The sequence below is a fragment of the Ambystoma mexicanum genome, chromosome 6q, assembly GCF_040938575.1.
Source record: "Ambystoma mexicanum isolate Mex_15411 chromosome 6q, UKY_AmexF1_1, whole genome shotgun sequence".
In the NCBI taxonomy this organism is placed as follows: Eukaryota; Metazoa; Chordata; class Amphibia; order Caudata; family Ambystomatidae; genus Ambystoma; species Ambystoma mexicanum.
The window spans coordinates 97,829,949-97,849,976 of NC_090937.1; the positions used below are offsets into that span (position 1 = coordinate 97,829,949).

Sequence of the window (20,028 nt, forward strand, 5' to 3'; positions counted from 1 at the left end):
GGACTCCCACACGCTGACGAAGCCCGCCAGCCGGCCTCCCACCGGGGTGCTTCGGTGGGGGCCCGACCCCACGGCCGGTTCAATCCTGCTTGGACGCGGCCTTGCCGCCTTGGCCTCCTTGGCGACGACGGCGGGGGCCGCCAGACTTGCCTCGTCCTCTGTAGGCCTCTTGCGACGACGAGCGGGCCGCTTGACGGTAGGAAGCGAAACCGCCGCCGGAACCTTTGGAGGCGCCCTTGCCTCCGCCGCTCCGAAAGGGCGTCCGCCGTTGCTGCAGTACTCCAAGGGCCCGGGCCGTCTCAGTATCCGCCTTGATGGCCTGAAGGGAATCGTCCACTGTCTTCCCAAACAGGTTGTTCCCGTCGAAGGGCATGTCCAGGACCCTGGTCTGGACGTCCTGCCGAAAGTCCGTAGCCTTGAGCCATCCGCGACGTCGAAGGCAAACGCCGTTGCCCATCTGGCGGAACCCAGTGTCGGCGATGTCCGTCGCCACGGTGATGGCGTGGTCCGAGGCCACCTCACCTTCCTGCAGGATCTCAAGGGCCTCCGCCCTCTTGTCGTCCGGCAGAAAATCCAGCAGGGGAGCTATCTTGTACCAGAGTTCCCTGTCGTAGCGGGCCACGATAGCCAAGGCGTTGGCCGCTTTAATCGTCGTCGCCGCCGACGAGATGACTCTGCGTCCCATGGCATCCAATTTCTTTCCCTCGCCGTCCGGCGGGGAAGTCGACGTGGAGGCCGCACCCCCCCCCGCTTTCTTCCTGGCTGCCGCGGAGACGACGGAGTCCGGGGTAGGCTGCGCCCGGAGGCATAGGGGGGCCGAGTCCGGGACCCGGTACTTTTTCTCGTACCGGTCTCTTTTCGCTGGCGTCGTGGAAGGGTTCTTGAGGAGGGAAAGGCCCTCATCCCAAATGTCGTCCAACAGAGGCACTGCGAGGACCGTCTTCCTCTTGGTCTCGCGCCGTTGGTAAAGGAAGCCTTCCTTTTTCTTCTCCTCAGGGCAGAGTTGGAAAAGCTCGGATGCCCTGGCGATCATTGAGTGGAACGATCCAATCTCGTCGGGCGGAGAAGCCCTGGTGGGAGGCGACGACGGAAAATCCTCGTCGTATGCCTCGTCGTCCGTACCCGTCGCTGCCGTGTCAGTCCCCGTATCATCCCCTCGGGTGGACGGGGAGGAGGGCTGGACGGGGCGCGACGGTTGAAAAGGAGGCGGTGGATGGATCCTTCTTTTCTTGGTAGGGGGAACACCAGAAGGTCCCGGTTCTGGATCCCCCGACGGGAGAGGTTCCTCCGTCGGTAACGGTAGTCTCGTCCTTATCTCGGAGCATAAGGACTGTATAGCCAACAAAATGGCCGCTGAGTTGTCTTGCGGCGCTGGCAGAGGGGAATCCGACGGGCGAGCAGGGGCCCCGTCGGTATCCTCGACGATGTCGTCGTCGTCGCCTGCGTCGGGGCCCATTCCGACGGGCTGGTCTTGTTCCACGCCTAGGCCGTGGCTTAAGACCTCGATCAGTTCCTCTTCTGAGGTTGAGGCCGAATCTACGACGACGCCCTGCCCCCCCTTCTTCCCCACGGAGGGTTTCACGGGGGTCCTATCGATGGGCACGAAAGAAGACTCCCTCCGAGGAGGCAGGGAGATTCTGGGCCCCGAGGCCGCCACCACTGGTGCAGCCTCCACAGGCTGGGCCAGGGCCGCCGCGACCGTTTCGATAGAGGGCTTGGTCGAATGGATCAAGGCCTTCACCACCTTAGGTGCGCTCACCGCCTTATCCTTGAGGGAGGGGGCACTGCCACGCTCCTCCTCTGCCTTAGAGCTCGACCGGGGTCTCTCCAGGAGCTTCGCCGGGTGCTCGGCCTTCCTCTTACCCGACCCAGAGCGTTGGCTCGTGGTTGATGGTGCCGGGGAGGGTGCGCCCTGCCTGGCGCCCGTAGAGCCCGACCGTTCGGCGCTCCCGGTGCCAGCGGACTCGCGGTGCTTGGCCTTATGTTGGGCCCCCGTCGCCGGGGCGCCCTCAAAGGTCTTAGAAGACCGCTCAGATTTCTTCTTCTTCTCGCCAGACGGGCTCTTACCCTCCAGCCAGCTGGCGAGACGTTGATGGCGGTCCTTCATGGTCCGTTCCGACATGTTGCCGCAAAACGCACAGTCCTTCTCCACGTGCGTCTTGTCCCCATGAAGGCAGTAAAGGCAGAAGAGTGTTCGTCCTCCTTGAAGACGTTCTGCAGCTGGCATCCAGGGCAGGCCCTGAACAGCTTTCCGGGCGTCGAGCTTCCCTTCTCCTGGGCCATCTCCGAGACCGGGCCTGAGAAGCTTCTGGAGTCCTCCGAAGTGTAGCTCGACGAAATCTTCACCCTTGAGGGGCACAGATGAATCCGACACGGGTCCCCGTTGATCGGATGTAGGATCGGTGGAGCTTGAGGCTCTTTTGACCGAAAGAATCGAAGTTTTTGTGAAAAAGCGCGAAAAAATAGCACTAACGCTCGAGAGCAATAGCACGAGGATCCCAACACATGAACGTGCGGTAAAAATCTGAAGATGGCTGCCAGAGGCGGTGCTTAGGTAGAGGGCAGTCATTGGCTGTGGTCAGTATGACGCAGAGACCAGTGATTGGTTATTACTACGAAAGACAGATCAGAAACGAAACTGATACTGGTTTTTTCTTTACCGAGGATTCCCAGCCTGACGACGGGGAATATTCATGAGCATGTGAATCCATGCCAGACCCCATGCTGGAGAAACACAGCAAAACCCTTGCTAAAGTCCTTCTAGACCTACAATTCATCCAGAGAGTTGACTCGGCTACTCACACCAAAGGCTGCATACTAGACTGGCTAGTCGACCACAACTGCAGGGTAGACATCAGTTCAAACACACCACAACCATGGACCGACCACCACCTTATCCATTTTTACATCCCAACAAAGACAGCTATCAGTCAAATCCCTCCTATGCCAGCTGCTCTAGCTAGATCTAAAAAGCTACTCTCCAAAGAAAGGATGTGCCCACTCCTAGAAGTCTCAGCACTAGCATCACCCACCTCCAACGACCCCAAAGAACTAGTCACACTCTACGACACCACTATTTAAGAGATCATTGACACTATTGCCCCACTAGAAACAAAAAAGCTAAAAAACTCTTCCACATGGTTCAACCAAGATCTACGTGACCTAAAAACACTCAAAAGACAAGCACTCAAAAAATGGCAATCACACCCCTCCACCCCTCTACGCGATTCTTACTTAACCATTGCCAAGCAATACAAAAACGCCAAAGCCAAAGCTGATGCATACAACACTAGAATCGACAATGCCCAATCACACTCAAAATAATTATTTGCGATTTTCAACGAACTAGTCATACCGCCCGCTTCCAAACACCAAACAATCAAAGACGTGAATTGGTGTAGTGACATCCAGAAGGCCATGCTCGACAAAATTGACTTACTCCAAAAGAAAATCAAAGCCAACCTTGACAATCTACTCAAGTCTCCCCACAAAACGCGAACTGCCCCCAGCCCCAAGCACGCCCCCAAAACAAACACAACAACAATCCTCCACCGCCTTTCATCTTTAGAGAGGTAACCGCCCCTGAGGTCCTATGCATCATGAAACAAATCAAACCCTCACTCTGCAAGGGGGACATCTGAACCTCTAGCCCACTTCTTTGCTACCTTCATTAATGCCTCATTCGCCACCGGCACAGTACCCTCTTCCCTCAAAGAAGCTTGGGTTCGCGCACTACTAAAAAAAACCTACGCTAGACCCAGACTCACCCAACAACTACAGACCCATTACAACAGCGCCATTCCTGCTGAAAATCCTCGACAAGGCCGCATACCTACAGATACAAGCTTACCTTGAATCTCACAACATCCTAGGCAAGAGACAGTCTGGTTTCCGCCCACGCCATGGCACAGTCAGCACTACTCGACCTTAAGAACCAACTCCTAAAAAACATGGATAAAGGCAAATGCGCCATCCTCCTACTCCTTGATCTGTCGGCCGTGTTCGACTTAGTCGACCACAAAACACTAAGTACACATCTCACCAACACAGCCCATTTCTCGACTAAAGCCACAGCCTGGATCTCATCCTTCCTGGAAGGCAGAGCTATGAGGGTCTACTCAGACCAAGCATCAGCCACCCCCTCCCCTATCAACTGTGGAGTACCACAAGGGTCCTGCACCTCCCTGATTCTATACAACTTATTCACACTCCCACTATTCAACGACTTAGAAGAATTCGGCATAACGTTCAACTATGCCGACGACACTCAAATCCTTCTCCCACTAACTGGTGACTACGAGCAAGACCTGAACACCCTACAAAACACTTATGCCATCATCCAGGCATGGATGGCAGCCAATGGCCTCTGTCTGGAATGTAAGGCCCTCATGCCTGAAAGAAAAAAAACGTAGGGTGTACTAGCTCTTCTTTTAATAAATGCTCTCATTGAGTGGGAATTAAAAGTGCATGATGCATAAAAAGCAAAATACGTGAAGGTATAAACACAAAAAACATTATTGACGGTTTCACTGAGCCTATCACGCACAAATAAAGGCATTTCTCAGAAAAGCCAAGAGTCCATAGAAAACACCCTAGGAGGATACACAGGCCAGGAAGTGCAATAGAACACTTGCACAAATGTCAGGCTTGAAAAATTGAAATTGAGTGACCATCCTCTGGAAACAGAGTCTATCTGATCTCTAGCCAGGCACGTGAGAATCTGCCAAAACAGTGGCAGCGCCCCGAGAGAATCACTTTCTACTGAACTGTGATTTTCCCGTGTCCTGCCAGAAAAAGGACATCCTTAAAAAAAAAGTGCCATTTCACAGGGCACGGTGTAAAAACAAATGCAAGAAAAACGTTAATTATACTATGGGAATACGTGTTTGAATTTTCCTAACAAAGAATTGTGGATTACATTGCATAGTGAGCCATTAGTCAACAAAGCAACACCTGGAAGAGGGCGAGGCCCAACACTCATGGACATTGCAGGACCCTAAACATAATTAAACTACAAAATAACCAAAAACAAGAAACCCGCTGGAGGCCCAAATCTGTGATGTTGCACAACAAAGTTAACGATTGTGAGAAATCCACCCCACAGATACAGCGCAGTCTACCTTCCTCCAGCACTTTGATGCTGAGCATGGGGGGGGGGGGTGAAGAGAGAGAATTACCTGCCGATTAGGAACACGCATTGAGAAAGCCAAAGTGTCTGACTTTATTTCATGTCAATAGCAGTTCCCTATGTCCAGAAACAGCCATCATGTGGTCCAGTGACAGCAACGCATGCTAAAATGTGTTATCAAATGCTGGGTGAAGTCTCACAGGGTGAAGTAGTGCTCTCATATGACAGTTCTGGCATAAATTACCCAGCTGAAATTAAATACGCCCATCTGCTCTGAAATCAATCTACGTCCAGATGCGGCTATGTATGTCAGGTATAGACATCTTATATACAAGGTTAATCCTGTATGCCAAATAGACCCTTGTATGTTGCCTTGAGCCTCACATGCCTATAGAGCCCAATAAAATGCCATGGTGTACAATCACATGGCCAGGTACCCGTAACACATGCAGGAAAGCATGTCCATCAAAGTATGCAGGCGCCACAGAACTACATTTCCAACAAGGCACTCTACTTATTCCGTAAAAACGCTATAGAATGTTGTAGACTACACTCCACCACGTGTAGCAATGTCCAACACAAATACATGTCCCAAATTACACTGACCAACACAGTGCCGAGCCAAAAATGACAATTTTGAAGAATACACTCTACCTCGCCAAGTACTGATATCTAGACAGGACTATATAGCCCAGAAAGCGTTACACCCTACTCCATATCATTCACATGCTAGCATATCCCACATCATATTTGCTTCCATCTGTGCAATTTCCATTCACATGTTTACATATCGCAGAATGTACTATCTTGTGCAGTATGGAAGCTTACATCGTGGACGATTCTAGTTCCAGAACGCACTCTGCTTCAGTAAAGCTGCTTCAAAAGAACTACATGTCCCAGAACGTGTTCTCGATCTCATTGAGCAGATAACCAAATTGGACATCTCCCAGAATGTGCTGCGACTCAATGAGTAAATAGTTCTCCACAAGACTGTGTCCCATAAACCAGGTAGCGTCCCTCAATACAGATGTCTGTCTAGGACTGTGTCACTAGAGGCACCCCACTTAACATGGAATCCTGCATCACCCCCAACACAGACATGGCTCCATTGTTAAGGAATATGCAATGCTCCATGGAGTATAGAAGGGCGCACAGGACGACATTTCTATTCCCTCTGCCTCGCATTGGACAGATCCCTCGGTAGGACGACGTCCCAAAAAGGTACTTTTCATCTCCAAGTACGGATGACCCTATAAAGAATTAGGGGGGGGGGGGGGGCGCGGTTGGGGTGATTATGCTCTTAAGAAAAAGTGAAAACTTTCTCATGGCACGATGTCTACTCAGTGAATGTCTAATTGTAACTGGATGTATATTAACCATGTTGATTTATCAATGAAGAAAAAAGTACCTGTCTAAAAATACACGGCAAACTCGGTTCAGAGCTCTCCCCATTAAAGTGCTACATTTGCCCAAATTAACTCGGTCATGCCCCCTGGAGCAGGTCCCATCCGACTACACACATTCCAATAGACTGATGACTTAGGGTAAACACCCTATCTAAACCACACACAGAATGCCCCCTGCCACAGTGTGAAGGAGCTTCCTCTCCAACATGGCCCCTAACACAGGATGCACTCCGCCCAACAGTATGTAGGGGCCCCACAGAGCACTAGGTTTCCAAATGAACTTTGCTTCAGTATGGAAGGGCGCTCACAACGTAACACCCAAATCCCAATATTCCCTGTTGCTATTGCCATCTCCTTGTTCGGTAATTGACATGTCACTGAACTAAGTTTATCAAGCACGGGAAGAAGAGGTTCCAACAATGCCTTTCTGGGATATGAACCTGTGACCTCTAGCTGGTAGGAAGAAAGGACTGTGAGATGGAGACGGAAGCGCACACACACACACCCAGACACCTCTCAAAAGAGTGTCCAAGTCTATGGCTAATTACCTACTTGGAGAACTTTTTTTTTTGTTTTTAGCAGACTACCAGGCAACTACCACATCTGCTGTGGGTATTCATGAAAATCCACCCAATTACAGCTTTACCAGTGGAAACAGTGAGGGTACTGTTGGAATAGCCCTTGTATTTTTCAATGTATACTAAACCAGATTGTGGGAAACCAGGCACATGTAAGCAGCTATCAGGCCCCTTGCTTTCCCAACTAGGCTTCTACATTACAAACATTCAGTTTCAAACCAAAAACTGGAAGGGCATTTGTTGCCATTAACAAGAATTACCCGTCCCAAAGACATCCACAAAAAGTATAATTGGATTATAAAATTGGCAATATTAAAATGCTGGGGAATAGGATTGCAGAATTCCGAAGCAAAATTACTGGTTGGACGTGGTCGAGAGCTTGGAAAAGCAGGTCATGTGGGGTAACCCTACTCCAGCGTAGAACACTTGTCAGACTGATATTCTCACTTTCGCTGATTTGACGTTTTGATTTATTTGAATAGAACCCGTTACTGCAAGCTACTAAAACCTAGGTTAGAATTGCTAGATTTTGACCACACGAACTATCACGCTACAATTACTTGAAATAGTGATGGTATTTTAACAAGTGGGAAAAAGTTTTTGATTTAACAAATAATTAAATACTTTATTATCATTAGAATTTCCAGTGGGAAGCACATTTATTCCCATTCCATAATAAGGCAGTAAGCGACACAACAAGTTGCTGAAAATATATTGCTCCCAAAACAACCCCTAGATTTCTACTCTCCAATCGTAAACCAGACTTCAGGACTAGGATCACATCCATTGGTGATGTGGGAAGCCATGCCAGAGGCATGTCCTAAGTGGGGCAGACTTTTACCAAAGCACCTTGTACCAATTGGTTACACTTTTAAAGAGGTTCCAAAGATCCCCAACACCAGGAGAAAGAAGAGCCGCCATTCCAGCAAAGAGAGCAAGTCATCTAGCAGAGGCCTTCAAAGAGGACTTTGTGAGCACCAACTGGGATTAAACACATTATCAGTATTAAAGATGGTTCTTGCATAGCTCACAGACATATTGTTAATAAGGGTGTCCTAGATTACTGAAACGCCAAACCGCCTCTGCTACAGTAAATTCTCCAAACAACAAACAAAAGAAAGGAAATCTGGTGGTTTTCCAGGAGCAGAGTAAGGATGGAGAATAATGGGGATTATAAAATCAGGCTCGGCAGTTTGCATCAATAGTCCTCCTTGAAATATCCTCATAGAAAAAAAACTGTGCTTCAGAGGTTGCACCCAAGGTACCATCAAGCAGTATCGGACTGGGGAAGAGCAGAACCGCTGCTGGAATTATACTGAGCACAACATAAAGACATACTGGACTGGACACATATGTTATTAAAAAGTCACTCAACCAACAGCCGTGTTGCACTTAGTTTACTGGTGCCACAACATTCCCTGTAGAATGGAGCACCTTTTAGCAAGCTGCTTAGTCTTCTACTGCTATGCCTGCCATCCCCGGGGTGAGCTCAATCTTCATCAAGCAGATCTATGCATTCACGCACTAGAAGGGGTGCTTTCACTGAACCACACTGTATCTACAGTGACCACCCATGCTCCAAAGCTTCGGCCACGGCCGACTAGACCGCAGCTAAGAGACTGTCCCGTATATCATACGCCCACCCCATTGCCGCCTTCCAGTAGTAGATCATGGACAGAAGCAAGAATAGCAACATCATTGTTGCATACCTCATTCTGAAAGCACTCTGCACATCATCTTCCAATTCAGTCATCCTTGACAGGATTGAGCTGAAAAGTGGGTGGTGGACCCCCGCTATTCTGGCAACAAATAACCGAGGGGTTCCAGCTACAGACAGACCACTGGTGTGAAAGCGGTAATATTCTAAGTCAACAGAAATGTATCGACACTTGAGCAACTGCAATACTAATTCAAAACAGGGTTAAGTTGGACGCTAATCCCTTTGTACCACCATATGGCATACCCAGTAACAAAAGACACTTTCAGCAATACCACCAGCAGAAACACTTCACATATGCATCAAAACACACAGGCATTGTCCAAGAGTGGCCAGCTAAATTTACAAGTGTGGCAGTTCAGTGTGGCAGGACACAAAGGCGCACACTTTGGAGTGCCCAGAGTACGAGTTGCCCTGCTTTATAAAGCAATGCATGCTTTAAAAACTTCCACCATCCTAAGACTGCAGCACAGTAGGTTAGTGAGCGTGCACCCACAAAAAAAGCATAAGATGAATAGTCAACACTTTCAACCATTTATTCAACTGGTGTCTGTTTAAACAAAAACAAATGCACATTAAAAAACAAATAAATAGAAATAATGTGTAAGCATACAGTAGAAAGCAAAGGAATTTGAAGAAAATGAGTGCCATTTCCAGTATGTGGCAAATGTCTACCAAACCCCTATGACAATCATTAGTATTTTGAGGCACAGCAGTGACCGAGTACCTTCTAGCAGACAGCAACCTTCTTTCAACCCGAGCCATCTTTTATCAAAAATAGAAGGTAGCAAATTACTTGCGTTTCAATGATTTCAACAATTTGCCCGTTTTGTTTACTTGCTTGAGGATGAAAGGCACAGCATTTCATAGTCTGGGATCTAATGTGAGGAAGAACCAAGCATTCCCTGTGAGGAGGGTAACTGGCTAAGCTGATCTGAGGGCCCTGTCTTATGGCTTCAAGTTGTGGCATTGCTCTACCAGAGGATTAAATCTTCAGGTCTTGCAGAGCTGCCCGACCGGAGTAGTGACAAATAATTCGTGTGTCCCCAGCATCCTGGGGGGATTACTCTTAGGGTCTGAATAACAGGAAGGCAGCTCAACTCTGACACCTACGATTCTATGAATGTCCTAAATGGAAGAAGTAGGACAAAGTTCCAGCAAGAGACCATAAGAGCACCCATCGAAATCAGTCTGACTTTGCTTAAAGTGGAAAAAGGATGTAGAAATTCCTTAAAGTAAAAATGGTGGCAGCCTGAATCTGTCTACCAACATTGATAGCAGCTGACCTTCTGGTTTACAGAAAAAAGCCTAAGAATGCAATTTAGAGCACACATTTTACAGCTAGGTCGCCGCCATGTAGGGCTGAACACATGTACCGGGACACCGGCTGATCCTGACTATTAGATAATTATTCTTCCCATCCCTACGAAAAAGGTATTAATGAACACAATGATTTGCAATTCTGACTCGAGGCGCAGTGACCAGCAAATCCCTTCCAAACCTTCACCCCTCTCCGCTCAAAACCACATCATACATTTTCCTCTACTTTGTACACGTTTCATCATCATAAATTGCTATTTTGAATTGTCTTGTTAGTACTGTGATGTTTGTTGCTGTGAAAGTGGCAAAAGCACTTCTAATGAAAACTAGTTAAATGAAGAGTCACATAGAAGCAGATTGATTCAAGCAACATCTCAACAAGAAGAAGCGGCCAATGGTCGAATGAGGTCCGTGAGTAGTGGAAGCACAAAATGAATAAATAGCGGAGGACAGAGGGTGCTCCGATGAAGATTGTTACCATGGCTAAAGGACGTAACTAAACTCTTGGCATCTTTTAGCAATGACACAAGTCAGGCATATCGTCTCAACAAGATTAGTTTGGCCCATCCACCCTATCGCTGCATCTAAGGGCAAACCAATAGTTAAACACCACAAAGTGCGACTGCCACCAGAAGGATGGCTTGAATGAACAGAATATTTTAAAAAGAGCACAAAAACGGATAAACAAGTTCACTGAAACAGATAAGGCACAAGTAACTTATCTGTAACCCTTGTTCTCCAGCTTGGTTCTTACATGTAATCACATGCTCGTGCGTATTCCCTGTTGTCAGGCTGGCAATCCACATTAAATTTAAAGCAGTTAAAGTTAAAAACTGCTCATCTCCTATCCACTTTGGGTCATACTGCCTCAGCCAATGACACTCTTCCTCCTAAGCTCCAACCCTGGCGGCCATCCTCAGATTTTTAGCATGCGTTTCTTGTGTTGGGTGTCCTAGTGCTTCACTCCTCCTTTTTCCTATTTTTGAGAAATCTGGAGCCGATGTCTTACTGCGTTCATCTGGACTCCTTCTGCAGGCTACAGATGAGATCCCTTCAAGAAATTCTGGAAGCCAGGTGGCAACAGGTCACTGACACATGGACCAACAAGATTCACCCTGAACTGGGCATTCCCATTTACAGAGGATGTTCAGCCTGATGACGGGGAATATTCATGAGCATGTGAAATCATGCAAGACCCCATGCTGGAGAAATATTCATTATGCACAGTAGACAAATACAGCCAAATAGTTCAAAGCTGAAATGAGCCGAAATTCCCCTGAGACTATGCAATGGATTCCTCACTTCTTAATGAATGCTTGTCTAATTCTAGTCCATCTATCAGTTAAATAAAGATGATCTGCACAGATTCCAGCACATCGTTAGTGATAATCTCACCTAGTCTTGCTCTACAAATCACAGCTTTCCAAAGAAGCCGGGATACAACATGCGGCAGAAGTAGATGATTCATTTCAGAGGTCAATGCCGGAAACAAGCACAAGGAGAGTTCTGCATTGACCTCGTTAGCGGTTGACAGATGGGGCAGTAGAGCAAATTGCATTATAGTCTCGTCTGCTTCGAGGACACATTTATGACAAAGTCGCCAGAGTGAATGTCAAATCACGTTAAAGTCGACAAGACATGTCCATCAACTGACCGCTTATTTTACTTACCGTTGCTCAGCTTAGCTCCTTCACCCAACCACTTGTTTCCTTTTCTTTATCTTCTTCCCTCCTGCATCTGCTTTCACACATTGCACTTCTAGCATGAAGGCTGCTTTCCTGTGCCCTCTATCCTCATGATCATGTTGCACCAAGTCCTGTTGTGTTAACTTGCATGGACCATATACATGTCATCTGGACACTTGTATGTCCATATTCTGAAGGCAGGATTTAAATATTAAACTTAAACAGTTTTATCGGGGATCATACAATCCTCTATGCCCTGACAGAGCGGTCGAGGAAACATGAAATCTTAGTACTGTTAACGGCAAATAGTTAACTTCATCTCCAGCACAATGGATACTAAGGCATGTTTTTATTTGCTAACTTTCATCCACTTTTACCTACTGCCAAATGCAGTTGCTAAGATTGTGCGTACCCTTTTTTAGCATACATTTGTTTAACGAAAGATCTCTGACTTTCTGTGAACAACTTGTTTCCACCAGGATTCAAACATACTTCTTGGTGGACCAAAAATCAACACTGGCACTCCATTAAACCCAGCGCATGAAAGTCAGCTTTTGGCTTGAAAGAAAAGGCGTCATCTACGATGGCTCGTACTTCGACAGCATGCCTTTAAAGTACAAAGAAGGAACATGCACATGGAATATAAAAATGCATATAGACCGTAAAAAATTAAAATCACAACCAAATAGAAATACAGCTTAGTGATGCAGCAACATAGCAAAAAAGTATACAGAATTAAACATAGTGGAGTTATACAATTGATGACCCGCTGGCATGCTGCTTCCTAAGCCTGAAGATTACACAAAGTTAACCTTTTTAGGACATAGATGCTGCCAAGGTCCAGGACCAACAATCGGTAGAATAAGGCAGGCTAAAGCATTAAGACCTCTAACTCTACATAATGGGAAAAGTCTTTTGCCTGATCTTTAGGTACCATGAGCACAACATGCATAACTGTTCCCTCCTTCCCTTCACTCTGGCCTTCCTCCTTGGGCTCTCCCCCTGTGCCTTCAACTGAAGCCAGGACCCTGGAGTCCTCTTCGACTCATCTCTTTCCTTCCTCCCTCCCTCCCTCACACTCAGGATATTGCCAAGAAGTCCAACTATCAGCTCTTCCTTCTCAAAGGATTTCTAGCTTTTCTCACTTTCCTTCAGAGGCTCAATGCGACTCAAATCTCTCTAGACTTGATTACTGTAACAGCCTTCTCCTGAATCTTCCTTCTTTCACTTTGCAACCCCTCCAGCTTATCCAGAATAGGGCAGCAAGACTTATCCTTGGCCTTAAGCCCAGGGACTGCATCGCTCCTGCACTAAAAAGTATTCACTGGCTCCTGGTTGCTGCACGGATTCAATTCAAATCCCTATGCATCATACACAAGGCTGTCTGGGCCCGGGGACCACACTATCTTCAGCTTTATCTCACTAAATACTCTCCCTCTCCACCACTTTGCTCCCCTGGCACCAAGTATTTGTGTGTAAAGCATTTTGCTAAACAGAGGGCAGGGGGGGTTGCTCACTTTCCTCTACGGGCTTCCTCCTTTGGAATAGCCCCTCCCCTGCGCCTTCAGCAGGACCTTCAAAAATTCCAAGAGCTCCTTAAGACCTCTTTTCCTCCTCCTTCGCTCCTCCTCCCCTCTGCTAATCACGCAGTTGCTGAATAGTGTGTCCTGGGCCCTTATGCATCTTCAGGGCCTTGACCTCCCACACCAATTCTTTCCAGCGCCTGTCTTTCCACAGCACTTGCATCTGCACACCCTCCGCTGTGGAGACTCGCACTTACACCTCCTGCGGCCGAAGCCGTGTAGCACTCTACATACCTAGCACTTCGTCCATGGCTCACCCACGTGCTCGGACTCCCCAGCACTTACCCCCACCCCTTTACTCCTGCACTTGCATGTTCTGAATACTCTTAAGGCATAGAAGGTTCGTCCCCTTTCCACTTACCCCTCTGCTCTTAAATATTGTAATGTATTTCCCACTCTCTCTCTCCCTCTCCCTCTCCCTCTCCCTCTCCCTCTCCCTCTCTGCTCTGTGGGCGCTTTGAAACAGTATATTCCTATTGTATAAGCCCCTAACAAGCAAATATATATATATATAAATGGCGGTTTCCTTCCATAGAAGGACAATGTAGACAGACTGCCCTTGATCCATAGCATGGCGCCACTAGGCATGGGCAGGACCAATTGGCAGTAGGTCAAATCTAAAAAGTGATATTAGAAACGTATCCTTGCCCTTTAGGATCCAGTCCAAATACTCATCCTACTGCAAGAGGAAGAAATCGCCTCCAATTTGTATTACTTTGATTCAACATTTCCTGATCGAATCTCTCAGATTCCCAGATGGGGAGTGGAAAACTCAAGACTAACTCCACATAATATGTTGTTATACTATCGGAGTTCATGAAAAAGATTTCAGCTGTCACTTTGAATAAGGTCTTCTGCAAGTACCACAAAGGAATTCTAAGAACATTATCTCTAGGAAGGATCCCTTTAAGGGTCTTCAATATCGCTGCATCTGGTTTAGTTAAACAAACCATTCAAATACGAATCAGCCTTAATTTAAGGTCATCAGAAATATAAGGTTGTTTCTTTTGCTATAAATTAAAAAGAGGCACTGAGGTCGGAAGGTTAAGGTGGCACCTAAGAAAGACTTTCTCGTTTAGCTGAATAGTACGAATTTCCTCCATCCCCCAAAGCTCTTACCCAACACAGCGTGATCACTCATGGTTTTTCCTGCTACATCCAGATAGTGGTTGAAGTAGTTTGGTAACCCAGAGAATTTAATGTGCAGACGATTGTGCCACATACCTGGGCCACAGATTGCGTTTGTTTACGTGAGCCCTCCAGCACCAATTGTGTGAGAAGGCTACACCAAATTACGAGCACTAGTGAATGCATTCAAGCTTAATATTTTGAGTAAAAAAAGGGAGGACACTCGTTTACGTCCAAGCATCATTACCTTCGATTTAGAGGCACTGACCTTCAAGTAGTTGCATCCCATGAAGAAAGTATATTTATTAATCATGTCCTGCAGTGTGCGCGAAGGGGTTCTGGCCATTAACAAGGCCTCATCCACATAGCTCAGTGCCGCCATGTAGGCTTCACTAGTAATTAGCACATCGGCAAGTGTGCCTTTCAGCTCAGACTCTAAACACTTCATTTTGAGGTTGAATAACAGGGGTGTCAAGACGTACACCTGTTTCAGACCCCAGTCATCACTAAAAAAGCCTGTGCGCTCGCCGTCTCCTCCATACCGCGCCGAGACCTGGGTATCATGATGCATGAGCGTCAATAGACGTAAAATATCGGACGGTCTTCAAGGACCTTCTAAAGCCTTGCCTGGCTAGTAGCTCGCAACTCTAAAGCTTTCCCCCTGTTTTGATCACCCTGGCCTCAGAATCAGACAGACACCACCGATGCAGTAGTGGATCATCAGATGCTTAATTCACAAAACAAACCCGTCGCAGCCACATTCTAAAAGGTGAGGCTGTTACTTATTTTACTTCTCGGCTAACAGACTTAGGCACATCGCGCATAGCAATTGTAAAATATAAATACTAGTCAACATAGAAAACAGTACACAGTTAAAACATTCTACAGTGCAAAACTGAGTAAAACCCTGAATTGAATTGGGGGGAAAATGAAAAAAAGATGGGTGAACTAGCTGAAAAATCAGTTTTTTTCAATACTTACGGCTATCGTAGCATATGTTTCCAAGAGCACGTCCGGTCTGTAGCAAGACCTCTTGGTCTTTGGAGTTCAGCAGCTGGACTAGAGGAGGAATCAAACCCGCATCCACACATGGATTTCTCATGAATTCTGCAAACAAAAACATTGTGTTAACACCCAATTTGCTTTGTCTGATTGATCTTTAATTTACAAAGCTATGCACCTTGAGCTTTGGTGATAGTTTCCTTGTTGCTGCAATATTTGTATTTGTGCTCATTTACCTTCTATAGCCCTTTACGCCAAAGTGCAGTACATAGATGAATGAGATGGTACATAGAAATTATCTGACAATTTCAATGCAGAACAGAACAGAGAGAAAGAACAAGACAAGAGAAAACCATACGAAAAATGAAATGGAAACAGTACAGTAAACTGTCCAATATGAGGGTCTGACAAATAAAGACAATTTGTAAGACAACAAAACAAAATAATTGGCTACAAAATTGAAATAAAAGGGAATTGAGGAGTACAGACTGAAATAACAAGGAGAAGACTAACTGAGCACAAGCCAGGCAGAATGAAGTACACACTACACGGACAAACAAGTGCTACTGATGTATTAAAGCAAGGTCTAGTGATGTAGTATTGGTATATACATCTATTAATGAGGCGATATTACATGAAGCAGTGAGCCGACCCCGTCGTTAGCAACCCGCCAACCAAGTTAACATGGGTGGCAGTGCAGTTACCAACAGGTTCAGCCCGCTGCCTTGAGTAACATCGCCATTAGCACCCGTGCCATCATTATACTGATGGCACAGGTACTAATCTGTGTGGAAACCCCGATTCCTGCTGTCGTCCGCTGCCGCCTGCAGAGCCGAGTGACAGGGAAGGGACGTGAGCTGCAGCTCTCAATGAAGACAAGCTGTTACAGCGGCAGACATATTGGAATGGTGACGTTTGTAGGATATTAATACAGAGATGTCCTGTAATGCTTCCAAGGAAATTGCTGTCTTTTTGGAAACACATTAAGAACTTACAAGATGACAGCAATGTCATTTGAAGCATTACGGGGCATCTCTGTGTAGTCTTTCACTCAGCAACACAGACTGGAGTTTGTTTGGCGGTGTAACGTCACTTTTTGCTACCTGTCAGAAAATCCTACCGACAGCAGGCATAGGGCACCCCACCCAGGGGTAGGAAAAAGTGATGGGGTTGGAAAATCTGACAGACTGACCTGTCATTTTTTCCTACCCGTCAGAAAATCCTACCAAGAGCAGGCATTGGGCAACCCACCCAGGGGTAGGAAAAAGTGACAGGGTAGACAAATCTGACAGCCTGAACTGTCATTTTTACCTACCCGTCAGAAAATCCTACTGACAGCAGGCATTGGGCAACCCACCCAGGGGTAGGAAAAAGTGACAGGGTAGGAAAATCTGACAGCCTGACCCGTCATTTTTTCCTACCCGTCAGAAAATCCTACCGGCAGCAGGCATTGGGCAACCCACCAATTTGTTGATGGGTAAAGGAATGACCGTAAGCGCCACATGTGATGTTTGTCACTCAAGGACCAGACACCAAACCCTGCACTGAGCAGACAGAGACACTGAGCAGACACAGGCAGTGATGCAAGTACAAGGAGTCCATATCAAATATATAATGCTGAAATTCAGCACCAAAGTGTGAAAAATAGTTCAGTTTGTTTCAACATTACCAACGGCATTAACATTGGTGTGGATCATTCTGTGTGTCCAGTGGAAAAATGTCTGAGTGGAGACCTTCCAGTGGCAGTGCAGTAACAATGGGAGCAGACTTGCTGGCCAATTGCTTAGCATTCTACATGAAGCAGCAATACGTGTCTTAACCTGTAACTACCACCGACTGAGATTGCTGAATTTGGTTGTTGGCTCCAGGAAAAGCAGGAACACAGCACCCCCTCCCCCACTGCCCCCTCATCCTTATGCCCCATACAGCCCCTGACTGCCACCAATTTGTCCTCCAGGTCCCTCTGTTTCTTTCTCCCCCCCCCAATCGACTTTGCTGGTCATTTCCTGTGCCCTTATGCCCCAAGAGTCAACCCTGATCCAAAACCCTCCGTCCCTAATCCCTGAATCAGTCTTCCCCTTACCCTCCAGAATACCCCCCCTTTAAGCCCACTACCTGCTCCTTTTTCATAATCCCTACCACTGCTTCTCACCCCCTTTGAAGTCGGTAAGCCTTCACAAGGAAATTATTTCTGTTATGGTTTGGTCCTTAACGGAAATAATTTCTTTATGAAGTCAGAGTGACTTCAAGAAGAAACAATGGGCATCATTACGGGTTTGGCTGTAACCATGCCGGTGCTACCGGCAGGTTGCCGCCGTCGCCCCCAAACCTATGGTTTAGCTTAACTTGGCTTTGCTTAGCGTGTGATGTCTACTTGAGCACAGTTTTGCAGAACACTTAGATAATAAGTATTTCTAGAACAGCCGAGAACTTTGCTTCATATGTCAGAAACCTAAATTACTTTGCACCTTGTTACGCCCCCCCCCCACGCTAGGTACATGGGATAAGTATTCCACTAATTCAAAGGTGTATTGTCCAGTCGGGTAATTATGTGATTTGCATTGACAGTCACTGTGCGACTGGTTTTCTGGCCAGATTGGGCCAGCCTGCTGAGCCACTTCGCCATGCAGCTGAAAGCTTCAGCCAGTCTTTTGACCAGGTTGTTAAAAAGATCATTGCTGTTGAATAGATCTTCTTTAACTTGTGCAGTTTGGATCACTTTTGTCAACCTCATCCCGTGAGCCCCCCGACAGTGCCACAAAAGGAATGAAACCCCACATGCCACTGTGTAATGACAAAATGAAAATAAACGGCCAACCCTTAACCAACCTATTCCAAATTGCCAACAGTCAAAGGCGCACAGCCTCAACAGAGAAAGTGTGGGCCCTTTCCTTGTAACTCCTTTTCTAGTTCATCATTCTTAGTTGACTGTGGTGTGTGTCAGTGCCCTGTGCTACCCGGAGCCCGCATGGCGCGTTAACACTATGCATGCCTAATGCCCCATCCTTTAATTCTGCATGATACCAATATTGGCAAGTACCTTTTCCACTCTCGGTTAACCTGGCACATGAAACCACGGAGCCCGCATGTTGCTATAACCTCACCATGTATGCCTATTACCCCCTTGCTTAATTATGCCTGGCACCAGTATTGGAAGGTAGCCTGGTGCATGATTATGCAGCTTTGGACTGCCTTTTCAGAATGTTCCAATTAGGACTACCCATCTATCTACACATCCATCTCACTGGAGCTCTGTGCCCCTATGCACTTGCACGTTCTCAATGTCACTGGGCCTAGTAAAATCGCTGTTTCGTTTCCCCCTGTTCCCCTCCCTCGCCTTGTCATGGCAAAACATGTAAACTTGCCACAAGAGAGGACCCCAGCACCTGTAAACATTCCTACAAGACCCCAATACACAAGTACTAACACCTCGAAACTGTGATGGAAACCACAAATGCTACTTCCAAACAGTAAACACGCTTCCCCACAGATACGGGGAGGTAAGCAGACACTGATAGCATCTAGCATCGTCTATTACCCTCCAGGCAGAAGCAGAAAACACAAAGGCACAGTACTGCCACTTCCAGGCAGACTCCGGAAACACATATGCACATTACTGTCACCCGTAGGTGGACTGGCCTATAGGGAACTCTGGAGATTACCCGTTGGGCCTCTGCACCCTGGCCCTCTTTATGTGGCATTCCCACATTTTGCGTAGGAAAAGCCTTGGACTTGCTGAAAATGAGTAATATGGGGCCACTTTGAATATTACTTCCAGGCCCTGTTTTAGTTCCCAGTCCACCCCTGCAGTGCCATCTAAGAACAGACCAAAAGCATTCCATACGCAATAACTGACACTTCCAAATAGATTTGAAAACCTTAGAAACAGATCACCAAACACTAGCTGTCTACGCCCCACAGCATGACGATGAGCTGCGGCCATTTAGCTTTTTGCTATTGCAAGCAGCGCAGGATACCGTACCGTGCAACGCCGTGAGCTTTGGTAGCGCCTTGCAGCTAAGCATCAGTTTTAAGCGCTATACAAAGAAGCCTAAGGGCACATCTTCATGCACTGCTCTGGTGCCAGGTAACATGGTACTGCCATTTGCAATGGCTTACTGGTGGCACATGTTCTCTATGCACTGGTTAATAGGTGGTCAGGTGTTTCTCATCAGTGCAGCTCCAATTTCTGTGCTCGTGCGTGGCCGCACAGGTCACTGCAAAACGTCTTGCACTAGTGCAAAATTGATGCCAACAGGCAATCTAATCTTTGGAGTTTACGTTTAAAGTTAGGCTTACCATCCCAGGTACAACTCAATCTCTGTGGACCAGTTCGTTTCCAGCCCCAAGCCTTCCTTTTGCAAACCTTGATAATCTGCTAAATGTCATTGAAGTAAATGAATACCACAACTCCCAGAATGCATTTGGTTCTTACACAAAACCCAGATATGTCTGCATTTAGTGATCCATTGTATATACCA

General features: G+C 46.9%; 1 protein-coding gene across 2 annotated transcripts in view; it reads right to left on the bottom strand.

The window, feature by feature from the left end:
• RAP1GDS1 (Rap1 GTPase-GDP dissociation stimulator 1) overlaps nt 1-20,028 on the bottom strand; it is a 909,412-nt gene that overhangs the window by 464,527 nt on the left and 424,857 nt on the right. For both annotated transcript variants that reach the window (XM_069630545.1, XM_069630544.1), the window contains exon 4: nt 15,527-15,652. In XM_069630545.1, the coding sequence (XP_069486646.1) occupies nt 15,527-15,652 (126 nt within the window). The remainder of the gene's footprint in view (nt 1-15,526; nt 15,653-20,028) is intronic.